At 35.3% G+C, this 21,196-nt stretch overlaps 2 protein-coding genes and 1 long non-coding RNA gene across 4 annotated transcripts; all 3 read right to left on the bottom strand.

Annotated features, from left to right (window-relative positions):
• Positions 1-6,997: 6,997 nt before the first annotated feature.
• On the bottom strand, positions 6,998-8,353 carry LOC121790905. Its single transcript, XR_006048427.1, has 3 exons — positions 8,247-8,353; positions 8,028-8,084; positions 6,998-7,061 (listed from the first exon to the last, which is right to left on the bottom strand). It is a non-coding gene; the product is annotated as an uncharacterized LOC121790905 (long non-coding RNA).
• Positions 8,354-12,503: 4,150 nt separating this feature from the next.
• LOC121790906 lies at positions 12,504-14,124 on the bottom strand. The gene is made up of 2 exons (XM_042188998.1): positions 13,417-14,124; positions 12,504-12,905 (listed from the first exon to the last, which is right to left on the bottom strand). Exons 1-2 carry the CDS (start codon positions 13,870-13,872, stop codon positions 12,504-12,506), a joined length of 858 nt encoding a protein of 285 aa, XP_042044932.1. The 5' UTR covers positions 13,873-14,124.
• Positions 14,125-14,909: 785 nt separating this feature from the next.
• On the bottom strand, positions 14,910-19,729 carry LOC121790907 (afadin- and alpha-actinin-binding protein-like). 2 transcript variants are annotated; one of them, XM_042189000.1, is made up of 15 exons: positions 19,593-19,729; positions 19,435-19,469; positions 19,177-19,288; positions 18,937-19,034; positions 17,966-18,062; positions 17,788-17,877; positions 17,646-17,708; positions 17,450-17,524; positions 17,298-17,363; positions 17,140-17,217; positions 16,489-16,593; positions 16,193-16,390; positions 15,556-15,599; positions 15,350-15,405; positions 14,910-15,259 (listed from the first exon to the last, which is right to left on the bottom strand). In XM_042189000.1, the coding sequence occupies exons 1-14, from the start codon at positions 19,623-19,625 to the stop codon at positions 15,360-15,362; spliced, it is 1,140 nt and encodes a 379-aa protein (XP_042044934.1). In that variant the 5' UTR covers positions 19,626-19,729; the 3' UTR covers positions 14,910-15,259; positions 15,350-15,359. The 2 variants fall into 2 exon arrangements, with proteins under 2 accessions (XP_042044934.1, XP_042044933.1); XM_042188999.1 differs by having other exon boundaries at positions 14,910-15,241.
• Positions 19,730-21,196: the final 1,467 nt, after the last annotated feature.

Raw genomic sequence — 21,196 nt, 5'->3', positions numbered from 1 at the left:
GGTTCATAGTAAGACCATAATCTGACTAAATTTTAGGAGTATAATTTTTTCTGAACAGTCGTAAAATAAAAGCATTTAGTCTTTAAGATCACTAACTTTGATCGAATTATGTTATTTTTCATTAACTAAAAATGTAAATAAAAAGTCATGAATTTAAATTTGTAGCCAGTTTCGTACTCTTTTGAATTACAATCAAACTAAATCTCATGTGACAATTAAAATTTACGTGAAGAAGAGTGATTGGATTCGTGGTGGAGGCAGTTGAGCAGCTGTCCCGCCGCAGATGCATTGCAACTCTCCCCCCATGTGGCCTCCAACAGCTCAAACTCTTGCGGGCGCCAGCAACAACTTTTTTTCTTTTTTTTTTTAAATTTTAAATGTCCCTAATTTCTTCTATAAATACTCCTTTTTCCTTTCATTTTTATACTCAAATACTTCAATATGATATATAGAACAAATTTGGGTAAGTAACAATTAAGGCTTTATTTTAGAAATTTAAATTAGTAAGTACTCCGTACATAATTTTTGTTATTTAATTGTAATTTATAATTTTCTATTTTTAATTAATCTGAATCAGGTTTTTCTAGTTTGTGAAATTGATTTGTAGCTGAAAAATAGAATTATGGCTGAATATTTAGTAGGCATTGCTGATGCCTGATGCCTGATGCCCTTGGCTGTTCACATCAAAATCCCCATTTTGGTTTTTCTTTCTTCTCCCCTACATCTCTATCTCCATTCTCCACACAAACAAGTCAAGAACACTTCACTCACACCTTGTGTCCTTGTCTATATATATATATATATATATATATATATATGGTTGTGATCATTGAGATTTTTTATTCTAATGAGAATTGAGATGCATTATTAGCCACTCATTTTATTAAATGAGTGGTCCAGAATTTGCCACATCAAAAATATTTTAGGATTAATTAATTAAAAAAGGTCAAAATGGTAATTTGAGTAAAAACTGTCGCTGCTTTAGCCCCTTCTCCAGCCCCAATTCCTAGGGTTTCTGCTAAAGGAAGATCACATAGCTCTTTCTCTGGATCCAATTCATAGGATTTTCGGTAAGAGTAAATCTCACATAGTTCCTTCTCTGGCACCGTCGCCGGCGCACAAGGAGAAATCCGAGAGTCCGGCACCAGCTCCGGAGGCCTTCGACGGTGCAGCTGATTCATATTCGGACTGGATGGATCCGTCTACTGCAGCGGAGCTCAACCGAAATGAAGATTTTCTGAGCAGAAGTCCGTCGCTGGCTCCTGAGACTGAGGGTGCGGAAAATCTAGTAGCATCACCGGTGCCGTCTCCGGAAACGCATGGCATCAAATTGGTGCTGCTAATTCTCACTAATTGGGACAATAAAGGTCACTCGATCAGCCGATTACTTTTGAGTTTTTTTTATAAAGTATTTTAGATTAATTAATTCCTTTATGTAGAGTCAGTAAGCTATTTTTCTGCTGCAAGCTTTGAATAATTTGGATAATGTCTTGTGTATTGATTCACATAATTTCGATTATATCTCTCGTCATAATTTTGATTCACATAATTTCGATAATTTCGATTATAAGTGTTATTTTTTAGTTGTTGACAATTTAATACGAGTTGTTGACATTTGATATTATGGCTATTGATATGTGAATTATAAGTGTTATTTTTTAGTTGTTGACATTTTAATAGAGCTGTTGACATTTGATATTCTGGCTATTGATATGTGATTATAAGTGTTATTTTTTAGTTGTTGACATTTTAATAGAGTTGTTGACATTTGATATTCTGGCTATTGATATGTGAATTATAAGTGTTATTTTTTAGTTGTTGACATTTTAATAGAGTTGTTAACATTTTAGTGTGATTGTGTGTGTGTGTGTGTGTCCAAGAACTGATGTTTTACTATGGATTGAATTGAAATTGTTTTGCTTGGACAGGTTTAGGGTAAAGAAGCTGATGCTTTGTAGCTTCTTCTAGCAAATAGCTTTTCTGTCTGAATTTGTAGATTATTGTGGCAGGTATTAATTCCAAATTTCCTCCTTAAATAAATGAAAAATGAAATTTTGCTTGATGTTTGATGCTTGAATGCTACATTAATTAAGTCTCTCATGGCTTTGAATTAGTAGCATCTAATAAAATCTCACAGAATTGGCTTTGAAGAATTTATGGATTGTCTCGGAGTCGTCGGGGAGCACGGGCATCTCGTAGGCGGCGGCGGCCGACGTTTGTGGAGATGAAAGGTAGGAACATTGGGCCTACTGTGATTACGTATACGACTTTGATCGAAGGGTGTGTTGCAGTGGAGAGGGTGGATGATGCATAAAGGTTGGTGGAGGAGATGAGAGGATATATGATTAAGCTGAATGTTGTAACCTATTCAACCTTGTTGTCGGGCCTGTGTGATGCAGAGAAGATGTCTGAGGCTCGGGCTTTGTTGAGGGAGATGGTGGAGTAGCACATTCCACCTAAGGATAACTCGATTTTCATGAAATTGATGCTTGGCTAATGCAAGGTGGGTGATTTTGATGCTGCAGTTGATGTGTTACAGTTGATGATTAAGCTGAGTATAACGGAAGCAGGGCATTACGGTGTTCTGATTGAAAACTGATGCAAGGCTGGTCAATATGATAGAGGTGTGAAGTTGCTTGAAAAGCTCATTGAGAAGGATATCATATTAAGGCCTCAGAGTACATTGTATATGGAACCGAGTGCTTAAATTTTTGAAAGGTCAAAAAAAAATTTCACTTAAGAGGAGGGAGCTTGTGCGCCGGAGTTCGGAGCGCGTGAACATGTACGCGCTGCTTAGAGTGACGAATTTGAGCGCCAAGAGTAGTTGTTGCTTCATATCTCTCTGATTCAAGCTTCATGGCTGTGAAATTGACCGATTTTGCTTTTGATTCGGAAATGTGGGATTGTTGGAAAGTTATAGATTTGTTGTTGACTAGCTGTTGACATTTTTTACTATAAGTTGTTGACATTTGATATGCAGGCTATTGACATGTATTGTATGATCATGATGCCAGAACTTGTTCAAATAAAAAAAATTAAATAAAATAGTTGTTAGTATTTTTTAATTACAAGAATTGTTTTTGAGTTGTTGACATTATATACAAGTTGTTGACAAGCCGTTGACATTTGATATACAAGATGTTGACATTTTTTTATAAGTTGTTGACAATTGATGTGCATTCTATTGACATGTATTGTATAATCATGATTTCAGAACTTGTGTCAAATAAAGAAAATAAGAAAAAAGAGTTGTTTTTTAATTATAAAAATTGTTTTTGCGTTGTTGACATTTGAATACGAGTTGTTGACATTCATTAGAAGTTGTTGAACTGATTGACATTTGATATATATTACACGTTGCTAAGTTCAAAAGTCAGAAACCACAATAGTTACTTTAAAACCCATCCAAAAAATAAGTTAACATCAAACATTAAAACCACTTTTTATTCACTTCTTATTTTGTCCATGTTTGCTTTCTATATCCAACGCAAATCACACTTAACCTCAAATGACAATACTAATCCTAATAAATTATCACATCCATCAAAATTATTCCATGTTTTATTATTCACATAGTGAAAGAAATGAATAATATATTATTTTATATTCATTCAACCCTGCAATTGAATGCAACTAGTAGATTATTAGGCTTAGTTACGTGGATGAAATCATAAAGCAATCGAAAAATAATTGTTGTTTAATGGAAGGCTAATTACGTCATTATGCAGTTGCGTTAAAGCTTCAGTGATCGACTGTAGATTGTTGAACCCCTTTTCCCCAATTCTACTCACACTTGCAAAATTCAATTAATCGATCAACAGATTATGCGACGAATTATAGCATACTCTCCGAATCTATGTGTTTTGCATGTTTTGCATAAAACGCGTAGTGATTAAAGGGTGAACAATTATTTGGTTGTTGATTTGGTCAGACCGGAGCTTCGATGGCAGCCACGACAATGGCAACGGTGGTGGGGGCGGTGGTGCTGCTGTACTACGTGGTGAGCCGCTGGATTTCGGCGGCTGCTGAAGGGGAGGATTCCGCCGGTGGGGATTGCTCGAAATCGAAGAGCAGATCGCTGAAGAAACGGCTGTTGCGGGTTAGGAGATGAATAACAATGTTTGATTGATTTTTGAAGATTTGAATTGTATAAGAGTAATTGAAGATTTGCAGAATTGTATAAGAGTAATTGGGAGAGAAACGAATGTAAATGTTCGAGAGGGTTTTGACCATAATTCAAAGAGTTTAGAACTGAAATGACAAAAATACCCCTTGTTGACATAAACTAAACGCTGTTGACATCGAATGAAAATTGTTAATGAGTGGCTGAGATTGCATCTCAATTCTCAATTAAGCCAAAAAATCTCAATCTAACAGGACCTATATATATATATATATATAGGATTGTATTCAAATCCTTTTCCACTATTAATCCAATCTCCTTTTTAATCTCAGCCGTGGATTTGTTGTGATCGAATGGTTAAAACATTGACAGATAATTAGTTAATTTCTTAAATTTTAAACGTTTAAAGGGCATAATAGAGATTAACATTTGTAGTTAGTTATGGAATGCTCCATAATTTTAGCCGTATTATTTTATGCAGATTTCCCACTAAGTATTTGTGCAGATTTTCATATTATTTTATGCAGATTTTGTTTAATTTTTAATCTCAGCCATATTTAGCTTCGAAGGAGGCATGTTGACATATAAAAACAGAAATGAACATAATGCAGGCACATAGGCAAATAATGTAAGCACATCAACTAATAATGAAGAGCTTATACCGAGTAATGAACAAACAAATATTCGATCAACTCCTTGACAATATAAAAAAACTTTGACATGATGCATGATACATGACATATAATGAATACAAATATACACATTAATGAACATAATCATTTACTTAATGAGCATAAGCTATTTCAACAATGACCAACAGCAATTCATGCATATATGAAAATAATTCATTAACATATGAACGTAATGCAGAGATTATATGAGGTAATGAATAAACAAATATTCCATTTGGCTGTTGACAATTAAAAAACAGAAATGAACATAATGCATGCACATAGGCAAATAATGTAATCACATCGCCTAATAATGAACAGCTTATACCAAGTAATGAACAAACAAATATTCGATCAACTCCTTGACAGTATTATAATTGAAGTTGTGCCGTGTGTCGTTGTTTGGCGAACGTTTCTTGTTTGCCCTAAGGGTTTGACAAGCCTAGGGGCTAGGGTGTAGTATGTTCTAAGTCTAAAAAATGTTGTCCAAATACACGAGCTGGAGTAATTCGTCTGGGGTTGCACATGCATAACGCGTGGGTATATTTTAAAACAGATATACATAATGTACATATTGTGTAGTATAATGCGTAGTTTAGTTTCGGTAACGCATTGTTTGTGGTATGTAATGAACATTTATCCTTACCCGTTTAGTTTAGGTTCTATAATGAACATTGTTTGTGGTATGTAATGAACATTTATCCTTGCCCCTAGTTTAGGTTGTGCCGTAATTCGATGTTTTACCCACGTTTCTTATTTTCCCTAAGGGTTTAACAAGCCTAGGGGCTAGGGTGTAGTATGTTCTAAGTCTAAAAAACGTTGTCCAAATACACGAGCTGCAGTAATTCCTCGGGGTTGCACATGCATAGCGCGTAGGCATTTTTTAAAACAGATATACATAATGTACATATTATGTAGTGTAATGCGTGGTTTGAGTTTCTGTAATGCATTATTTGTGATATCTAATGAACATTTATCCAGCCCCGTTTCATTTAAGGTGTGCCGTGTTTCGATGTTTGGTGCACGTTCCTTGTTTTCCCTAAGGGTTTAACAAGCCTAGGGGCTAGGGTCTAGTACGTACAACAGCAACCACGTGATGCATAAAACAAGATAAATAATGCATTCAAATAGCCAAATAATGTTCAGAATCAGTCAAGTAATGAACATACAAATAATGCTCTGAATGTTAACGAACAATGGATATTATTGGCTATATAATGGACCATATGTGAACTGCAATGTATACGAATAAGATGTGCCGTGTTTCGATGTTTGGCACACGTTTCTTGTTTCCCCTTAGGGTTTAATAAGTCTAGGGGCTAGGGTATAGTACGTACACATAAATAACAACGTTTAAACTGATACTAATAATGCATCGAATGGTTACGAATAATGGATATTATTGATTATATAATGCACCATATATGAACTGCAATGTATACAATTAAGATGTGTCGTGTTTCGATGATTGACACACGTTTCTTGTTTCCCCTAAGGGTTTAATAAGCCTAGGGGCTAGGGTATAGTACGTACTCATTAATAACAATGTTTAAACATAAACGTATAATGCACCGAATGGTAACGAGTAATGGATATTGTGGACTATATAATGCACCATTTGTGAACTGCAATGTATACGTATAAGATGTGTCGTGTTTCGATATTTGGCACACGTTTCTTGTTTCCCCTTAGGGTTTAATAAGCCTAGGGGCTAGGGTATAGTACGTACTCATTAATAACAACGTTTAAACCGATACGAATAATGCACCGAATGGAAACGAACTGATACGAATAATGCACCGAATGTTAACGAGTAATGGATTTTATTGACTATATAATGCACCATATTTGAACTGCAATGTATACGAATAAGATGTGGCGTGTTTCGATGTTTGCCACACGTTTCTTGTTACCCCTAAGGGTTTAATAAGTGTAGGGGTTAGGGTGTAGTACGCACTCAATAATAACAACGTTTAAACTGATACATGCACCGAATTTTTGTTCGTTATTGGATTCTATAACACTGAATTACTCTAATAACTGTGCGGTTAACTCATTGAAGTACTCATCAGCCCGTTGATAGTTCGTATTTCCTACAACAATCAAAATAATGACAACTACTATCTGGTGCCTTCAGCTTCTCCATGTTATTCAAGTAAGAGCACCAAGTGTCTATAATGACCGGGCTGACAGCTTTGAATGGTTCCAACGAAAGGAACTCACTCTGCACCGTTTGTTTTTAGTTGTCCTCATACACAATTGCATCTCTGCATATCAAAATCAAACGTAATGTAAAAAAACAGGCTACATAATGCACTATCAAATCCAAATAATGAAATAATATACCATAATGCATTCACATATTCAAATAATGTAGTCATATTGGCAAATAATGAAGAAATTTTAACAAGTAATGAACAAGCAGATTTTCAATGTACTCGTTCACAATCTATAACCACACCAACAACTTTAATAATGTAATCATATAGGAAAATAATGCATTGATATACAGTTTTAATACACAGAATCTAACACTAAATACCCTTCCGCTTTTACTGTATAACACAGAATTACACATAATTCAAGGATATATGAAAATAATGCATTCACATTTGAACATAATGCAGAGATTATATGAATTAATGAGTATACTAATATTACATTTGTTATCTGACAATTTAAAACAGAAATGACCATAATGCATTCACATATTCAAATAATGTAGTAACATTGGCAAATAATGAAGAGATTTTAAAAATTAATGAACAAGCAGATTTTCAATTTACTCTTCCGCAATCTATAACCACACCAACAACATTCATAATGTAATCATATAGGTAAATAATGCATTGATATACAGTTTTAATACACAGAATGTAACACTAAATACCTTTCCTCTTTTACTGTATAAAACAGCATTACACATAATTCAAGGATATAGTAAAATAATGCAATCACATTTGAACATAATGCAGAGATTATATGAATTAATGAGTATACTAATATTACATTTGTTATCTGACAATTTAAAACAGAAATGACCATAATGCATTCACATATTCAAATAATGTAATAACATTGGCAAATAATGAAGAGATTTTAACAAGTACAGAACAAGCAGATATTTTGCAAATAAAATATCAATTCGAATTGCAAAATTATGTTAAACCATGTCAGAGTAAAATCCAAAAATAAACATCAATTCGAATTGCAAATGAAAAACAAAGGCTCACCCTCTTGCTGGGATTGTTGTGAATTTGTTGGTCGTCCTCTTTTTGTCATTTTAAGAACTGCGAAGGAATCCAACGAAACAAAGGGGAATTAGACTGTATTAACAAATACGGCCGGTCGGTGGTATGCAGTTGAATTGTGGTGTATTACAGGCGAAACTTGGAGAAAGGGTTGTTGCAACTCGAAAATTAAACTAGTACATACACATTCGAAAACCCTACCTCTTCTTATTGGCGAAAACGGTGATGGTGGCGGTGGAGTATTGTTCAGAACAGAACGGATGACTGAAAATCGAAGGTAACAGCGGATGAATTTAAGCTTGTATCGGTGAAAACGGTGGTGGAGGCGGTTAGGGTTTGGCTGGAATTTGAGAAGTCAAAAATGGAGAGAGAAGCTGGAGTAATTAAGGATGATGATGAATGAGGCGTGGAGTACATGGAAAGTAGTGGGTGTATCCCGCTAAAATCTCGGCTCCTCGGTTTCTCCAGATTTGAGCACATATAATTACTAATTCACCCTCATAATGCACGAAATAAACTAAATAATGAACTACGGAATGCTACTATAAAAATTAAATCTAGATCGTTCATCCTCAAGATCCAACGATCCCAATAAAAACGGAACTTAAATCTAAGTGATATATAGGATTTTAACACTACCCTATATATATATATATATATATATATATTATATATATATATATATATATATAGGAAAATGATCAATACAAAACTTGATCTTAATACAAATCCAGACCAAATCCTGACCATGAGATTTGACAATCCAATGGTCAATACTTAAACAAAAACACGGAGGGTCATTGTAAAGCAGTTTTAGGTCATATTATAAACTTTGGGTTTGAGGTCATGTTAAGATCATTTCATGTCATCCTTACTAAAATGACGTAAAAATAAGCTTACAATGACCTAAAAATGACTTTTGTATACTTGGTTCTGCATTTTTGTATTAAGAATGGTTTTGCATGGATCAAAACCTATATATATATATATATATATATATATATATATATATATATATATATATAGGGTAGTGATCTATGGCAAACACCTCTTAACCATATAACTAGAGAACAAATAATAGCCACAAGATCAAAAAAATCAAGGGCTAATGTTAATTTTCGAATTTAATGAGATATTAGCTCTCTCAATCACAAATTTACTCCATAATAACAAGTCAGGGGTATTATTGTCATTGCAGATCGAATTAAATCCAAAATCAAATTCGTCGTCTTAATCTCTCTCCTCCTCCTCCTCCTCCTCTGTTTAGCATCTGTTTGAGAATTTTATGTAGTTGAACCAGCACGCACGACTCAAGACTTCATTGACCACTCCTTCACTCATCCAACATTCTTCACCAACCAATTCCCCCTTTTATACTTCCAATTTCCAAATCCAATCACTCAATCCTCACAAGATGAACGATCTGCTCTCCGGATCCTTCTCCCGCTTCCGCGGCGGCGTCGACCTGTCCCCGCCGCCGAGCCACAACATCGAGCTCTCCGGCAGCGGCGGCGCCGTCAATTTGTATATTAATAAAAATCAGTGGATAAATAGAGTAATTTTGTCTTGAGATTTGGTTTCCCTGATTTTGTAGCTGGAGTTCTCTGCAATTGATAAACAACTTCTCAAAACTCTTCTTTTTCTTGCCTGCATCTTCATGTCACAAAAATACAAAAGTTGATATAAAAGAATATACATATATTTTGCACGAGAACTGAAGATCCACTTGGCTCATGCAAAACTAGAACAACTAATCATACTGTTCCCATTGTATTGTTGTTGGTTCAAAACTGAAAACTTTCATAATTATCAACTCTATTCCACTAAAATTTAGTCATCTGAAGCCAATTTACATCCAAAGATTATGTAAGAGTGATGTATTTTGTAAATTATAGTGAAGTAAATTCATGCTAAGAGTGATGTGTTTTGTAAACAAGAGTGAAGTAAAATCATGCTAAGTGTGTTGTGTTTCGTAAACAAGAGTAAAGTAAAATCATGCTAAGAGTGATGTGTTTCGTAAACAAGAGTGAAGTAAAATCATGCTAAGAGTGATGTGTTTTGTAAACAAGAGTGAAGTAAAATCACGCTAAGAGTGATGTGTTTTGTAAACAAGAGTGAAGTAAAATCACGCTAAGAGTGATGTATTTTGTAAACAAGAGTGAAGTAAAATCATAATAAGAGTGATGTGTTTTGTAAACAAGAGTGAAGTAAAGTCATGCTAAGAGTGATGTGTTTTGTAAACAATAGTGAAGTAAAATCACGCTAAGAGTGATGTGTTTTGTAAACAACAGTGAAGTAAAATCATAATAAGAGTGATGTGTTTTGTAAACAAGAGTGGAGTAAAATCATGCTAAGAGTGATGTGTTTTGTAAACAAGAGTGAAGTAAAATCATACTAAGAGTGATGTGTTTTGTAAACAAGAGTGAAGTAAAATCACGCTAAAAGTGATGTGTTTTGTAAACAAGAAGTAAAATCATAATCCATATCAGAAATCATGATCTATAATTTTATTAATTATACATTAATTTCATATTATTTTAAATGCACAAATTTTAATGAAATAGAGCATTTCTTAAAATCATCCTGCACTTTCCAAATTTAATTAAACCCTAGAATTCATAGCACTAAACATACTTTCTTCAACGAGGATTTCACTCCTTATCACCATCAAATCTGAATTCGTGATCTATCAAAATTAAGACAATCAGACCCAAAGAGCATGAAATCAAAAAATAAGATAAAACCAAATCAATCTATCAATCAATTAAAATGATAACCACCAGATCTGCGTTTCCGGAGTACCAATCATTCAATTTTCCATTCAATTAGCAAATGTAGACACAGCTGAGCATCAAACACTATAAAAAATAATCTAATAAAATAAAATCACTCTATATTGAATCGCTTCTCCGCCACCACCGATTTGCCGCTCGCCGCGAATTCCGGGGAACGATCGGTTCAATTTCCATGACGCATCGATCCAAATTATGATAAAGTCAATCCGTGTGCTATGCATCATTTCTGCTGCATCACATCGATGAGCATCCACAACAACTCCGACTTGCCGCGCCTCCTCCCCCTCTCCCACCGTCGCCGCGATCCGGTCATCGGCAGGAGCCTGAGCGCGGTGGTGTCCAGGGATCTCTCGTCGCGAGACGCTTCTGGATCATGGCTTCTCGTTTAGTAGCAAAATATGGAACAATGTATTTCCCAAAAATACCCTCATACAATTTTTATTAATAGAAAATGAATACTTAATTTTATCATTAGATTAAGATAATGAGTGGCTGAGATTTGTTCTCTAGTTATACACTTAAAATTAGTTATATCTTGATCACTAACCTCTATATATATATATATATATATATATATATATATAATTAAAAAATTACAATTAAGTAATTTTGAAGATCAAGCCCAAACTTGTGTGTTTCAATTACATTTATAAGTTTTTTTTTTAAGAGAAAAGGGCAAAAAAAATTGAAGATCAATACTGAATTTGGATTTTGCACTCATCGACTTGTCAATTATTGGCAATAGCTAATGTATTGTGGAGAAATAAGTATTTCAATAAAAGTCAACTCTAGAAATACACCACGAATATAAAATATGAAACTTAATTAGAGTTCAGATCCAAATTATTTGGGCTCAATAATGGTCACAGGAAGCCTTAAGAGAATACAGCAAAATTGAAGATTATATTGGTCTATTGGATGTCAAAGAGAGAACGCTTTTGGATCAAATAACCCTATTTAATTTAATAAATAAAAGTCCTCTAAAAATAATAATATCTCTATCAGTAGCCCTGATTTTATGTTTCAAAATTTGAAAATCTAATAGTAGTATTCTCGAGCAACTGAGTGTTTAAGAAACCGAGATTAAATAATAAATAGAGATTAGTATTAATTGTTACATACAAATAATAGGAATGGATGCATTTGCACTTGAGTTATAAATCCCACCATCTGTTGAAGGCCATCAAATTTCGTTTTGATACATAAACACATAGTAATATATTCAAATTTCGTTTTGATACATAAACACATAGTAATATATTGACAAATTCTTCATACAAGTTTCACATAATCTATTACACAATTAAAAAGTAAAAGAGGACATATTAGTGTTTGTTTAGTACACATGTTAAAATAACACAAGATAATTAAAGTAAAATGCGCTTCAGTGTCTAATATGGGCTTCATCTTATCTACCATACGGTTAAATAAGCTCATATCACTTATATATCTTAGTCTTATCTAAGCTACCAAATAAGCACTACGACAACAAGGAGTTTCACTTTCTCCCTGCAAAAACAAGCAACTCTCTTCGCTTCCAAGGCCCACACCTCCCCGCCAAATTCCTCCGAATCTTCGACACCCTCCAACCGCAGCTTCTCGGCAGCGGCCCAACCGACGAGGTTTTCCGAAGAGGAGGAGGAGGAGAAGGATCATCAACACCTCATTTCTCATTATACCTAAAGCTGATCTCGTGCTGCATTTTCAATGTTTCCGTTTTCCTGCCGCGCCACCTTATCCAGAGCCAAGCCTTCTTCCACGCCGAGCTCTTCGTCTTCATATATCCGCCAGCTGGCGCAGGCCGCGGTAGTGTCAGGCTTTGCGCCGCTGGCGGAGGGCTTGGTGGCGGGATGAGCTCATCCTCAGCCGCCACCTTGGGCGTGCCTGGATGCATCTCCCATCCAAACGGCACGCCCGCCGCTGAATCCCCGCCATGCAGCGGGTCGGAAAACTGCTCCGGTGCGGAAACTTGGGAGAGAATTCTGCTCATAAATAAATCGCCTTCTTCCACGGCGAATTCATTCTTGTGTATGTTGCAGTAGTATATTCTGGTGTTCCCTTCTTCCTATATTTTACACAAGCATAGCGATCATAATATACTCTTAATATCACGAAACTTTTCAAAAATAAAATAAAAATTCCCACCAACTTTGAACTTGACATATAATATCACGAACTTAAATAGTTGTTGAATTTTTTCCACCAACGACAAAATCCAACTACATTAAAATGAGATATTTTTTAATCACACCACTGTCATTTTTCAGTGGTGACCTTATCTTATGTGATGTAATAGCAAATGAAATGTAGCCGGATTTTGTCGATGATGAGAAAAATTCAACAACTATTTAAGTTCGAGATATTATATGTCAAGTTCAAAAGTTCATGGAAATGTAGCCGGATTTTGTCCCTACAATAATTTATCTTGATTTAGTCTATTTTAGTGTAACAAATGGATGTTATATGGCCATCATGCAAATTTAACCTTGCTACCAAATGGTTGTTGAGCCAAGATAAAGATAACTCTTCTATCCTAATAAAAGAAGCATAAGAAAATGAAATAATTAATTAATTACCAGGATGGCTGGAATGTTCCAAGGGCTGCAGCAGAAGGGAGAATCGACCATGGAAACATCGGAGGTTAAAGAGAATCTAGAGCTCTCTTGCTCTTTGTTTCTTATTCCACGCACCTTCTTTATCATATTCGTGGTGATTCCTTTTTTCAGCACTTTTCTCAGCCTCCAAATCATGGATGTTTTCAGCCGCGGTGGCTCCGGCTCATCGAGATTGGGGAGAGGGAGGCCTAAGCACTGCATGAGTGGTGGTGGGCAAATAGGAGGAATAACTTGCTCCTCTTGCTGTGGATTCTTTGCTGTTCCTGGCTGCATTTCCCATCGAAACGGAATGCCTTCGTTGGATCGATAAAACACACGTGAAGATTGCCCCACTGATGATTCTCTAGCAAGAATTCTGCTGATGCAAAGCCCATCACCTTCAAGCATAGAAGCTGGCTCTCTGCTTTTCAATGCCATTGTCAATTTCTTGTTTCTCTTTTGCTATTTTTAAGTATGTGTAGATTTGATGTAGATGGAAGAGTGAGAATGGAATCAAAGGCACATGATTGTGACTGAGTAGGCTGATGATTAGCGTGTGATTGTTATTAAATTAAGTTGTTTTGAGTGATAGTATATTAATAGAGGTGATTCATATACTTCTTTTTGACATAGGCAAGCAAAGCGCCCACCTCTGTTTTCAAGGTTACGTTAAGGTTTTTGGTCATACAGTTGTTGGTGTTATCCATGTGCACTTAAGGTACAACTAACTTCTCCTCGACTCAGAGCTACCATTTTCTTTTGGTTTTCAAGCCCCACCACTACTCAGCAATTAGGGATGGAGAAACATATCAAAATATTAGTATACCGGGCTAGATGAATGAGTTAGTGGAATGTTGAGCGATTGATAATCCACCCAGAACAAGCGATCGATGATTGATTTTAACCTCTACCGTTGCATATGTCAACCCATCGACGTGCCTAAAAATCATTGATTTCTGCATTGTATAGTTTACCCTCCTGACACCATTGGTTCAATTTCATTTCGATTGGATCCTTAGTCGAGCATCTCCAGAATGACTGACAAATCCTCAGTTGATTAGCCTCAATCAGTAGACGAGGAGAGTATTATTTATTGTTCTATAGTTTACTTTCATATTACTTAGATCATTATAATCACATTAAATTTTAAAAGTGAAAAACGCTGAATCAAAACCAAAACAAACAAGTTAAAAAACAAAAACAAACGTCGGTAACAAACATAAAAAAAATATCCAATTTTATGGCCGGCATCACTAAAGTAAGCCTGTGATTATGCAATGAATTTATGCAGCCATAAGCCTAATATAAGAGGCCATTCATGAATCATGAGATGGTGATATACGGATTTGACTTTTATACTTATACCACTAAATATTTATTTATAGTAGTATACATGTTTGCAAGATACGTCGATAGTTGGTCAACCATAACTAGCACATGTAAATATACAGCTCAGATAAAAGTTGGAGAATAAATGAAGCAAAGGAACTGTCATTGTAACAACTACTAAATAACTCGAGTTAAACAAACGATATGTTTCAGCTGAACCTATTGTCTACTACATGTTAGGATAATTAAAGCACAGAGCAATTACAAATGTACACACACTATCAGGCAATGAGCTATCTGTTTTCGTGAGAATTTGCAGTCTCCTGAACGCTCCGAACAAAATATGAGAACACATTATCAGTGTACGGCTTTTAGACAATGCACATTAGCTTCACCAGTAGAATCTATTACTAGGAATATGTTATCAAACCAAGTGTCATGTAGAACCTAGCAACAAGGACTTTTCAGGTTACAGTTCCTACAAAACAAAGCGATTCTATAACAACACTGATAAGTAGAGATGTTTACTTCATAGGTGCAGATGTCCTTTAAAGATAAGGATGTCTAAATAAGCATATCAATATACCTCGTAGTGATCACAACATTGACTCCCTCTCGGAATTTAGATGGCCACTTAGTGTCCTGCATAAGACATTAATCTTCTGTTTTTATTTAGATTATTCTCTAACTTCCCCCTTGATTCCATATAATAACTCATCTTCACAGGGGTGGGTGTGTGTGTATCATGCATGAGGAAGGGTTGAGGAAGGGGAATGATCTGTGGAAACGTACCTTGGCTTATTAGATCTAGGAATATGTTTAGACATTATAGATTCCTGCGTACGAGGACAGTGAAACTTAGTATAGGTGTCAGATGCAAAACAAATTCCAAACGAAGAAACACAAGGGACAAAGTGGCATGAGCAGAACAGTAATCAAAATGACAATCTGTATTTCACAGAATAGCATACTTCTATTCTGAACATTCTTAAATGAAATTTATTCAGAAGAAACTTTATCTAAAACCTCAGAAAAGCTCATGTCCTTAAGATGAGTTAAAATTCATCTTGCTGCCTTGTAAAATTTTTGGTTTAACACTAAATTTTATCAGAATGTATCTAGTCCACTGTAGTGTTCCTTGCCTTGTGACAGGAATTTTTTTCTTACACATTTAGGGAAAGAATTTTAAGCTTAAATGTACATGTGATGACTCGAGAATAAGTTAGTGAATAAAATAAGAACAATGCTTGCCCGAAAGAAAATAAATCAGCAAAGTAAGGGGTAATTGCTTACACAGCAATAATGAATTCAGAAGATAAGTCACGTGTTACTAACAAACATAAATGAGCATAAAATGCATTTTTTCCGACAGCTAAAACTTCGAGGATGCAAATATTTCTGGCTAGGACTTTAAGAAACAGTATGATACCTGCTCTTGGATAATGCTTCTTGCCTCAACAAGCTGAGCTTCAAGCTCAAGCTCTCTCTCTGACACTTCAGAAGTGAATTCTGCACCCTTGTGTGCATCTTGAAGTTGAACCATGCGATCCTTGATTGAGCTCATTTTTGTTCGGAGACTTTCTTCAATTTGATCTCTGCCCATGTGAAGAGGCAGATCAAACATATCCTGTAAAGTAAAAATTGAACCTTATTCATGCAGATGGAAGTATAGCATAGTATTAATATCGGATTTTTTATCTATTTCCTAAATTCTGACATACATACCGTCCTCCCTACCAAAGGGGACTGTGACAGGTCAGCATCTGACCTAGTATTGACAGGAGAAGACTGCTTTCCATTTGGAGCATTCAAGAATTCACGCATATCAGCCTGGGTTCAGGAATAAGTTAGATACAAATCTTCATTGCACTAAAAGACTCCTTCCTGTGTAAGTCGTGGCATTACACTGTATATAAATAATATACCTTGACAAAATTTCTTATAAATTATAGTATCACCATTCTTGTCTAATAATTTATAAATAAATCTTGAACTTCTCCCAGATACTCAAACATGACAAGAGGCAGGATGAGCATGAGGCAAGCCCATGATTTACAGTCACTTCAAGTGATCGTGCTTCATGCACACAATAGGCCAATAGCACATAGTCTATAAGACCAATAATAACATATTAACACGTAGAGAAACAAGGGAGAGGATTCATGTATTCCAGCACCTACACTATGCTTCCATTCAGTTGGCCCCAATTTGTCTAATTATAATAAATTTTCACCTTCACTGAACAATAAATAATGGCTCCACCCTGTAATTTGATCCTTGGGAACAATATATGTCTATAAATAGAAATTAAGAAAAACAACCAGTAACACAAAATACATTTCCAAACTCATCATCAGTCTAAACGATCAAAGGTACCTGCATTGAACGTAATAATATTCTCAAATCTGCATTTTCTGCCATCAATTCTTGATTTTTTGCTTCGCAAGTTTCCACCTACAGGCAGGTGGCAGCAAGTAGCAACTATTAATGAAACGTGTGTCCCTCTAGTAACTTAATAAGCCCACATTACTCACAATCTTTTTGTAGAAATCAGTGTCAGCCTTCTTCCCAGTCCATGTCCCACGCTGCCTGCCTTCTTTCTGTAAATATAGCATACGTGCATGAGGAAACTACAAGAATTATAGTAAACATAATAAGATAACTATTATACTAACAACATATTCACCTGTAGTAAATTCATAATTTCCATGCCTGATCTAGATTCTTTCTTTTTCTCCATTACTACTTGATTGAGGCGCTCCTGCAAGAAATGATATGTTGATTACCTATATGGTTATCTTTATGTGATTTACGCCACCTTCAAACTACGTTTTTTGTAGTATTTCATTTAACAAATAATGAGACATACAAAAAAGTCGTACCTGCAACTTTACATACTCTTTTTCTTTCTTCTTCATCTCATGAATCTGTTGAGTTTTCACTTGCTGACATCAAGTACCAAGTTATAATTTGTAATATAGCAATGAGTGCATTAGTACAACAAGAAGAAGGTTAAATGCAAACCTGGTTACCCAAAACCATCTTCTGAAATTCATCTCGCTCCTGCTGTAACTTATCGATCTGGGTTTTGAAAGCTGCTGTAGCTTTCGCTTCCTATTGGTTGAATTAGTTACAGAACCAGAGAAAGATATCAATTAAAGACAACCCCCTTGATGTTTCAAAATGATTAAACTGGACGCACCGTTCTCGTCATACTAGCTATCTCTCTATCTTTCGTAGACAATTGGGATTCCAGCCTCTCCACTTTAGCTTCCAATCTTGAAATGTCTGATAACAGCCTGTCAAATAATAACATGCAAGTGACTTTCTAAGCAAAATTGTGATCAAGTTGCCAATAACTGAATTCATTATGCTCTTAGGCAAAATAGTACTCCCTCTGTCCCAACTAAGTTGACTCACTTCTTTTTTGCACTCGTTTTGAAAAAATCGTAAATAATAGTTGAAGTAGATATATAATAATAAAGTAAAAGCAAGAATAATGTAATAAAACTCTTCTCTATATTATTGTCGCTTTTACTTTATTATATATCCACTTTAACTATTTATTACGATTTTTCCACCACGAGTGCAAAAAAGAAGTGACTCAACTTAGTTGGGACGGAGGGAGTAGTCAGTAGTCACCGTAAATGCACAAAATAATTTGAGGTATCATTTGATGCTTCAGTTCTTATTCTTAAACCGTTCCTGTCCACATCTGTGACCGACTTAAAACCACCAAAGTACTAACACATTATCTGGCTGTCAGAACATTGAATTATTTTCCTAAACTACTATAGAAATTGAAAAAATATAAAACCTAGTAGATCCCTGCCAAAGTTCCTTGCCATCATTACAACTCCATAGATCAGAATGTTCCTTATCCACATGATTGGAAACAGAAACATGTGTGCTGAGTGCGGAAAAAGATCCAACAGGAGGGCAACTGCCTTACTATACTCAACGTTCAAGAAATGAAAAACAAAAGTCTTTCCTCAATCTTCTACTTCAAATTTCTTTTTTCCTTTTTGGTTTGTTTGGACGAATTTACAAGCTAAACCTAATGACTGAACCAGCTCAAAATTCCGCAAAAGCAAATCATGCACTAACCCTTATCCACATAGTAACTAGTAAGTATATGCAACAATCTACACTAATACTTGGTAAGAAGAATACCGTTGCCTCTGCTCATTGGCAGACTCGCGAAACTCAACATCACGCTGTCTCTGCTGCAACAAAGCATGTATGCAATTGCAAGTTCTCGACACCGACACCTATTTCAAAAAAGTTCCATCCACATTAAACGCATAGCAAAACAAGTGTTATAACCCCCATTCCTACCTCCCCCTTATTTCTACAACAAGTACTAGAAATAAAAGCTCAGCAAAATCCTTAAAATCGCAATCAACAACTTACGGGGTCATTAGAAAAGAGATCGAGTGAAGCAGGGAAGCCAAAGGTGACTAAGGTGTTGTTCAAATACTTGGCACAGTGCTCCAAGTTGTTGAGATCCGCAAACGCGTACTCACTGACCAAACAATGATTCTAAATTAGCGAGTAAAAAATTGGGGAAAACCGCGAATTTCTCTTATATTATTTTTGCACATTTCGTCACACTGTCCAACAAAACATAAAATGAAAAAAAAATTACATTCTGTCGAGTTTTCAACTTACCTCATACTTAAAGTAGCTGGATTAGTCGATGATCTCTGCAGAAGAACAGGCAACAAACACAAAACAAGGATTTAAATGTGTTAAAAGGAAAATGCAGTAGCTGACTTGGTTCCTCAACTATACATAAAGGGAGAGAGAGGGAAAGATGGAGAATCTACTCTGAGATCGGGGCTCGTATCAGTCGGAGGCATTTTCAGAGTGAGAAGTGTAGATCTGGAAAAATGGTGGTGAAATTTTGAAATTGGAATTCAGGATAATGAAAAAGGGTTGAATCGATTGGTATATAGCGAGATAAATTGCCTTTTTTGGTGTGTTTTAAACTTTTAAAGGGAAGTGCACATATATTATTTGGATAAAATTGGATTTAATATTCCCAATGAATTTTATATTAATACTCGAATTCAAATTTCCAGTGCATGGGTCCAACAATATGGCCCAAACTGAACATCACAAAGGGTATCGCATAGAGTTATGGGCCTCATTGTTTACAGAACTTGGGCCTCGACTTTCCTAGCTGGGCTGGGCTGACTTCAACCTTTTTCTATGGGATGAATACCAATAGCGATTGATTATAATAAAAATAAGTATGAATATTTGGTTGGGGATAAGTTTTAATGCTTAATTGGTAAAGTAGGAGAGGGGTAAAGAAATAATAGTGGAAGTAGTGTTAGTAGAGAGTGAAGTTCACATTATTAGTAGTGTAGTTGGATTTTTAAAATTAGAAAATTTATATTTTCAAAGACAAAGGGAGTAAAATATCAGAAGCAGTTCAGTTCAATTTCCTTAGTTCACGTTAAGGTGTTCTCTAGATTTCCTGTCACCTTATGTTGTTCAATTTATGGCGAATTGGACCTTATCCAGAGTAAAGTGATACATTTCTTTGAGCATGTGGATTAAGAAATGGTGTTCTGTGTTAATAAAAAGATAGCAATGAAAATAAGGAATAAGAGTAATGATTATTTTTGGCCAAAAATGAAAATGCATTATTTACCTTGGAACGTCTCAAAAAAAATATGTATGGATCAATAATGTTTGAGTATTTAGCTTGTCATTAAAGAAAGAGTTAGAATGGCCTACTTTCAAAAGAAGAAGAAAAGAATTTGTGGAGGGAGTGTATGATTGCAAGTGGTGAGAAATAGTACTATAGATTGTCGGGAATAGGAAGAGATAGAACATAAAGGAATAAGGACCCAGGTTGTGGGTGGATGCTGAATCACTCGATGAATGTTTGCTTGATTTTCACTTAAAAGTTTGAGCTACTTTTCATTGAAAGCATACAAAATTGTACAAATCCTTGTGTTCATTACATGGGAGGCCATAGTTTTTGGAGTCTTGTCTTCTTCTTTTTTTCATACTAAGCTATTGGACCTACTCATCTTCCATGTCCATTTAATAATAGTGATATCTACCACACGCACCTTGTTTTTATATCGATATATGTAATGTGAAGGGAATAAGGTAAGTTGAAATGAGGCCAACATACAAAAATCGAAATGCCATTTTGTTTGTTGCAAGATTTTGGCATTTGCTTTGCTTTGTTGTTTCATATCTTATCAAAGAAATAATTATTTGCCCTATCGACACTCAAGAAAGACACAACCACTATTCCTCTCGTTTCGTAAGTATTGATCATATACAGACGCATTAATTGGTATAAAATCGGCAAATACATACATAAGTGTGTTATGTTTCTCAAGTTTTTGCTCTTTTTTTTAAAAAACAATGTGCGTTCATAAAAATCATCGACAATGTGACACGAAAA

Source organism: Salvia splendens, unplaced genomic scaffold, assembly GCF_004379255.2.
Source record: "Salvia splendens isolate huo1 unplaced genomic scaffold, SspV2 ctg664, whole genome shotgun sequence".
NCBI lineage: Eukaryota > Viridiplantae > Streptophyta > Magnoliopsida > Lamiales > Lamiaceae > Salvia > Salvia splendens.
The sequence above is the reverse complement of the archived record's forward strand: the minus strand, read 5'-3'. Positions and strand labels throughout refer to the sequence as shown.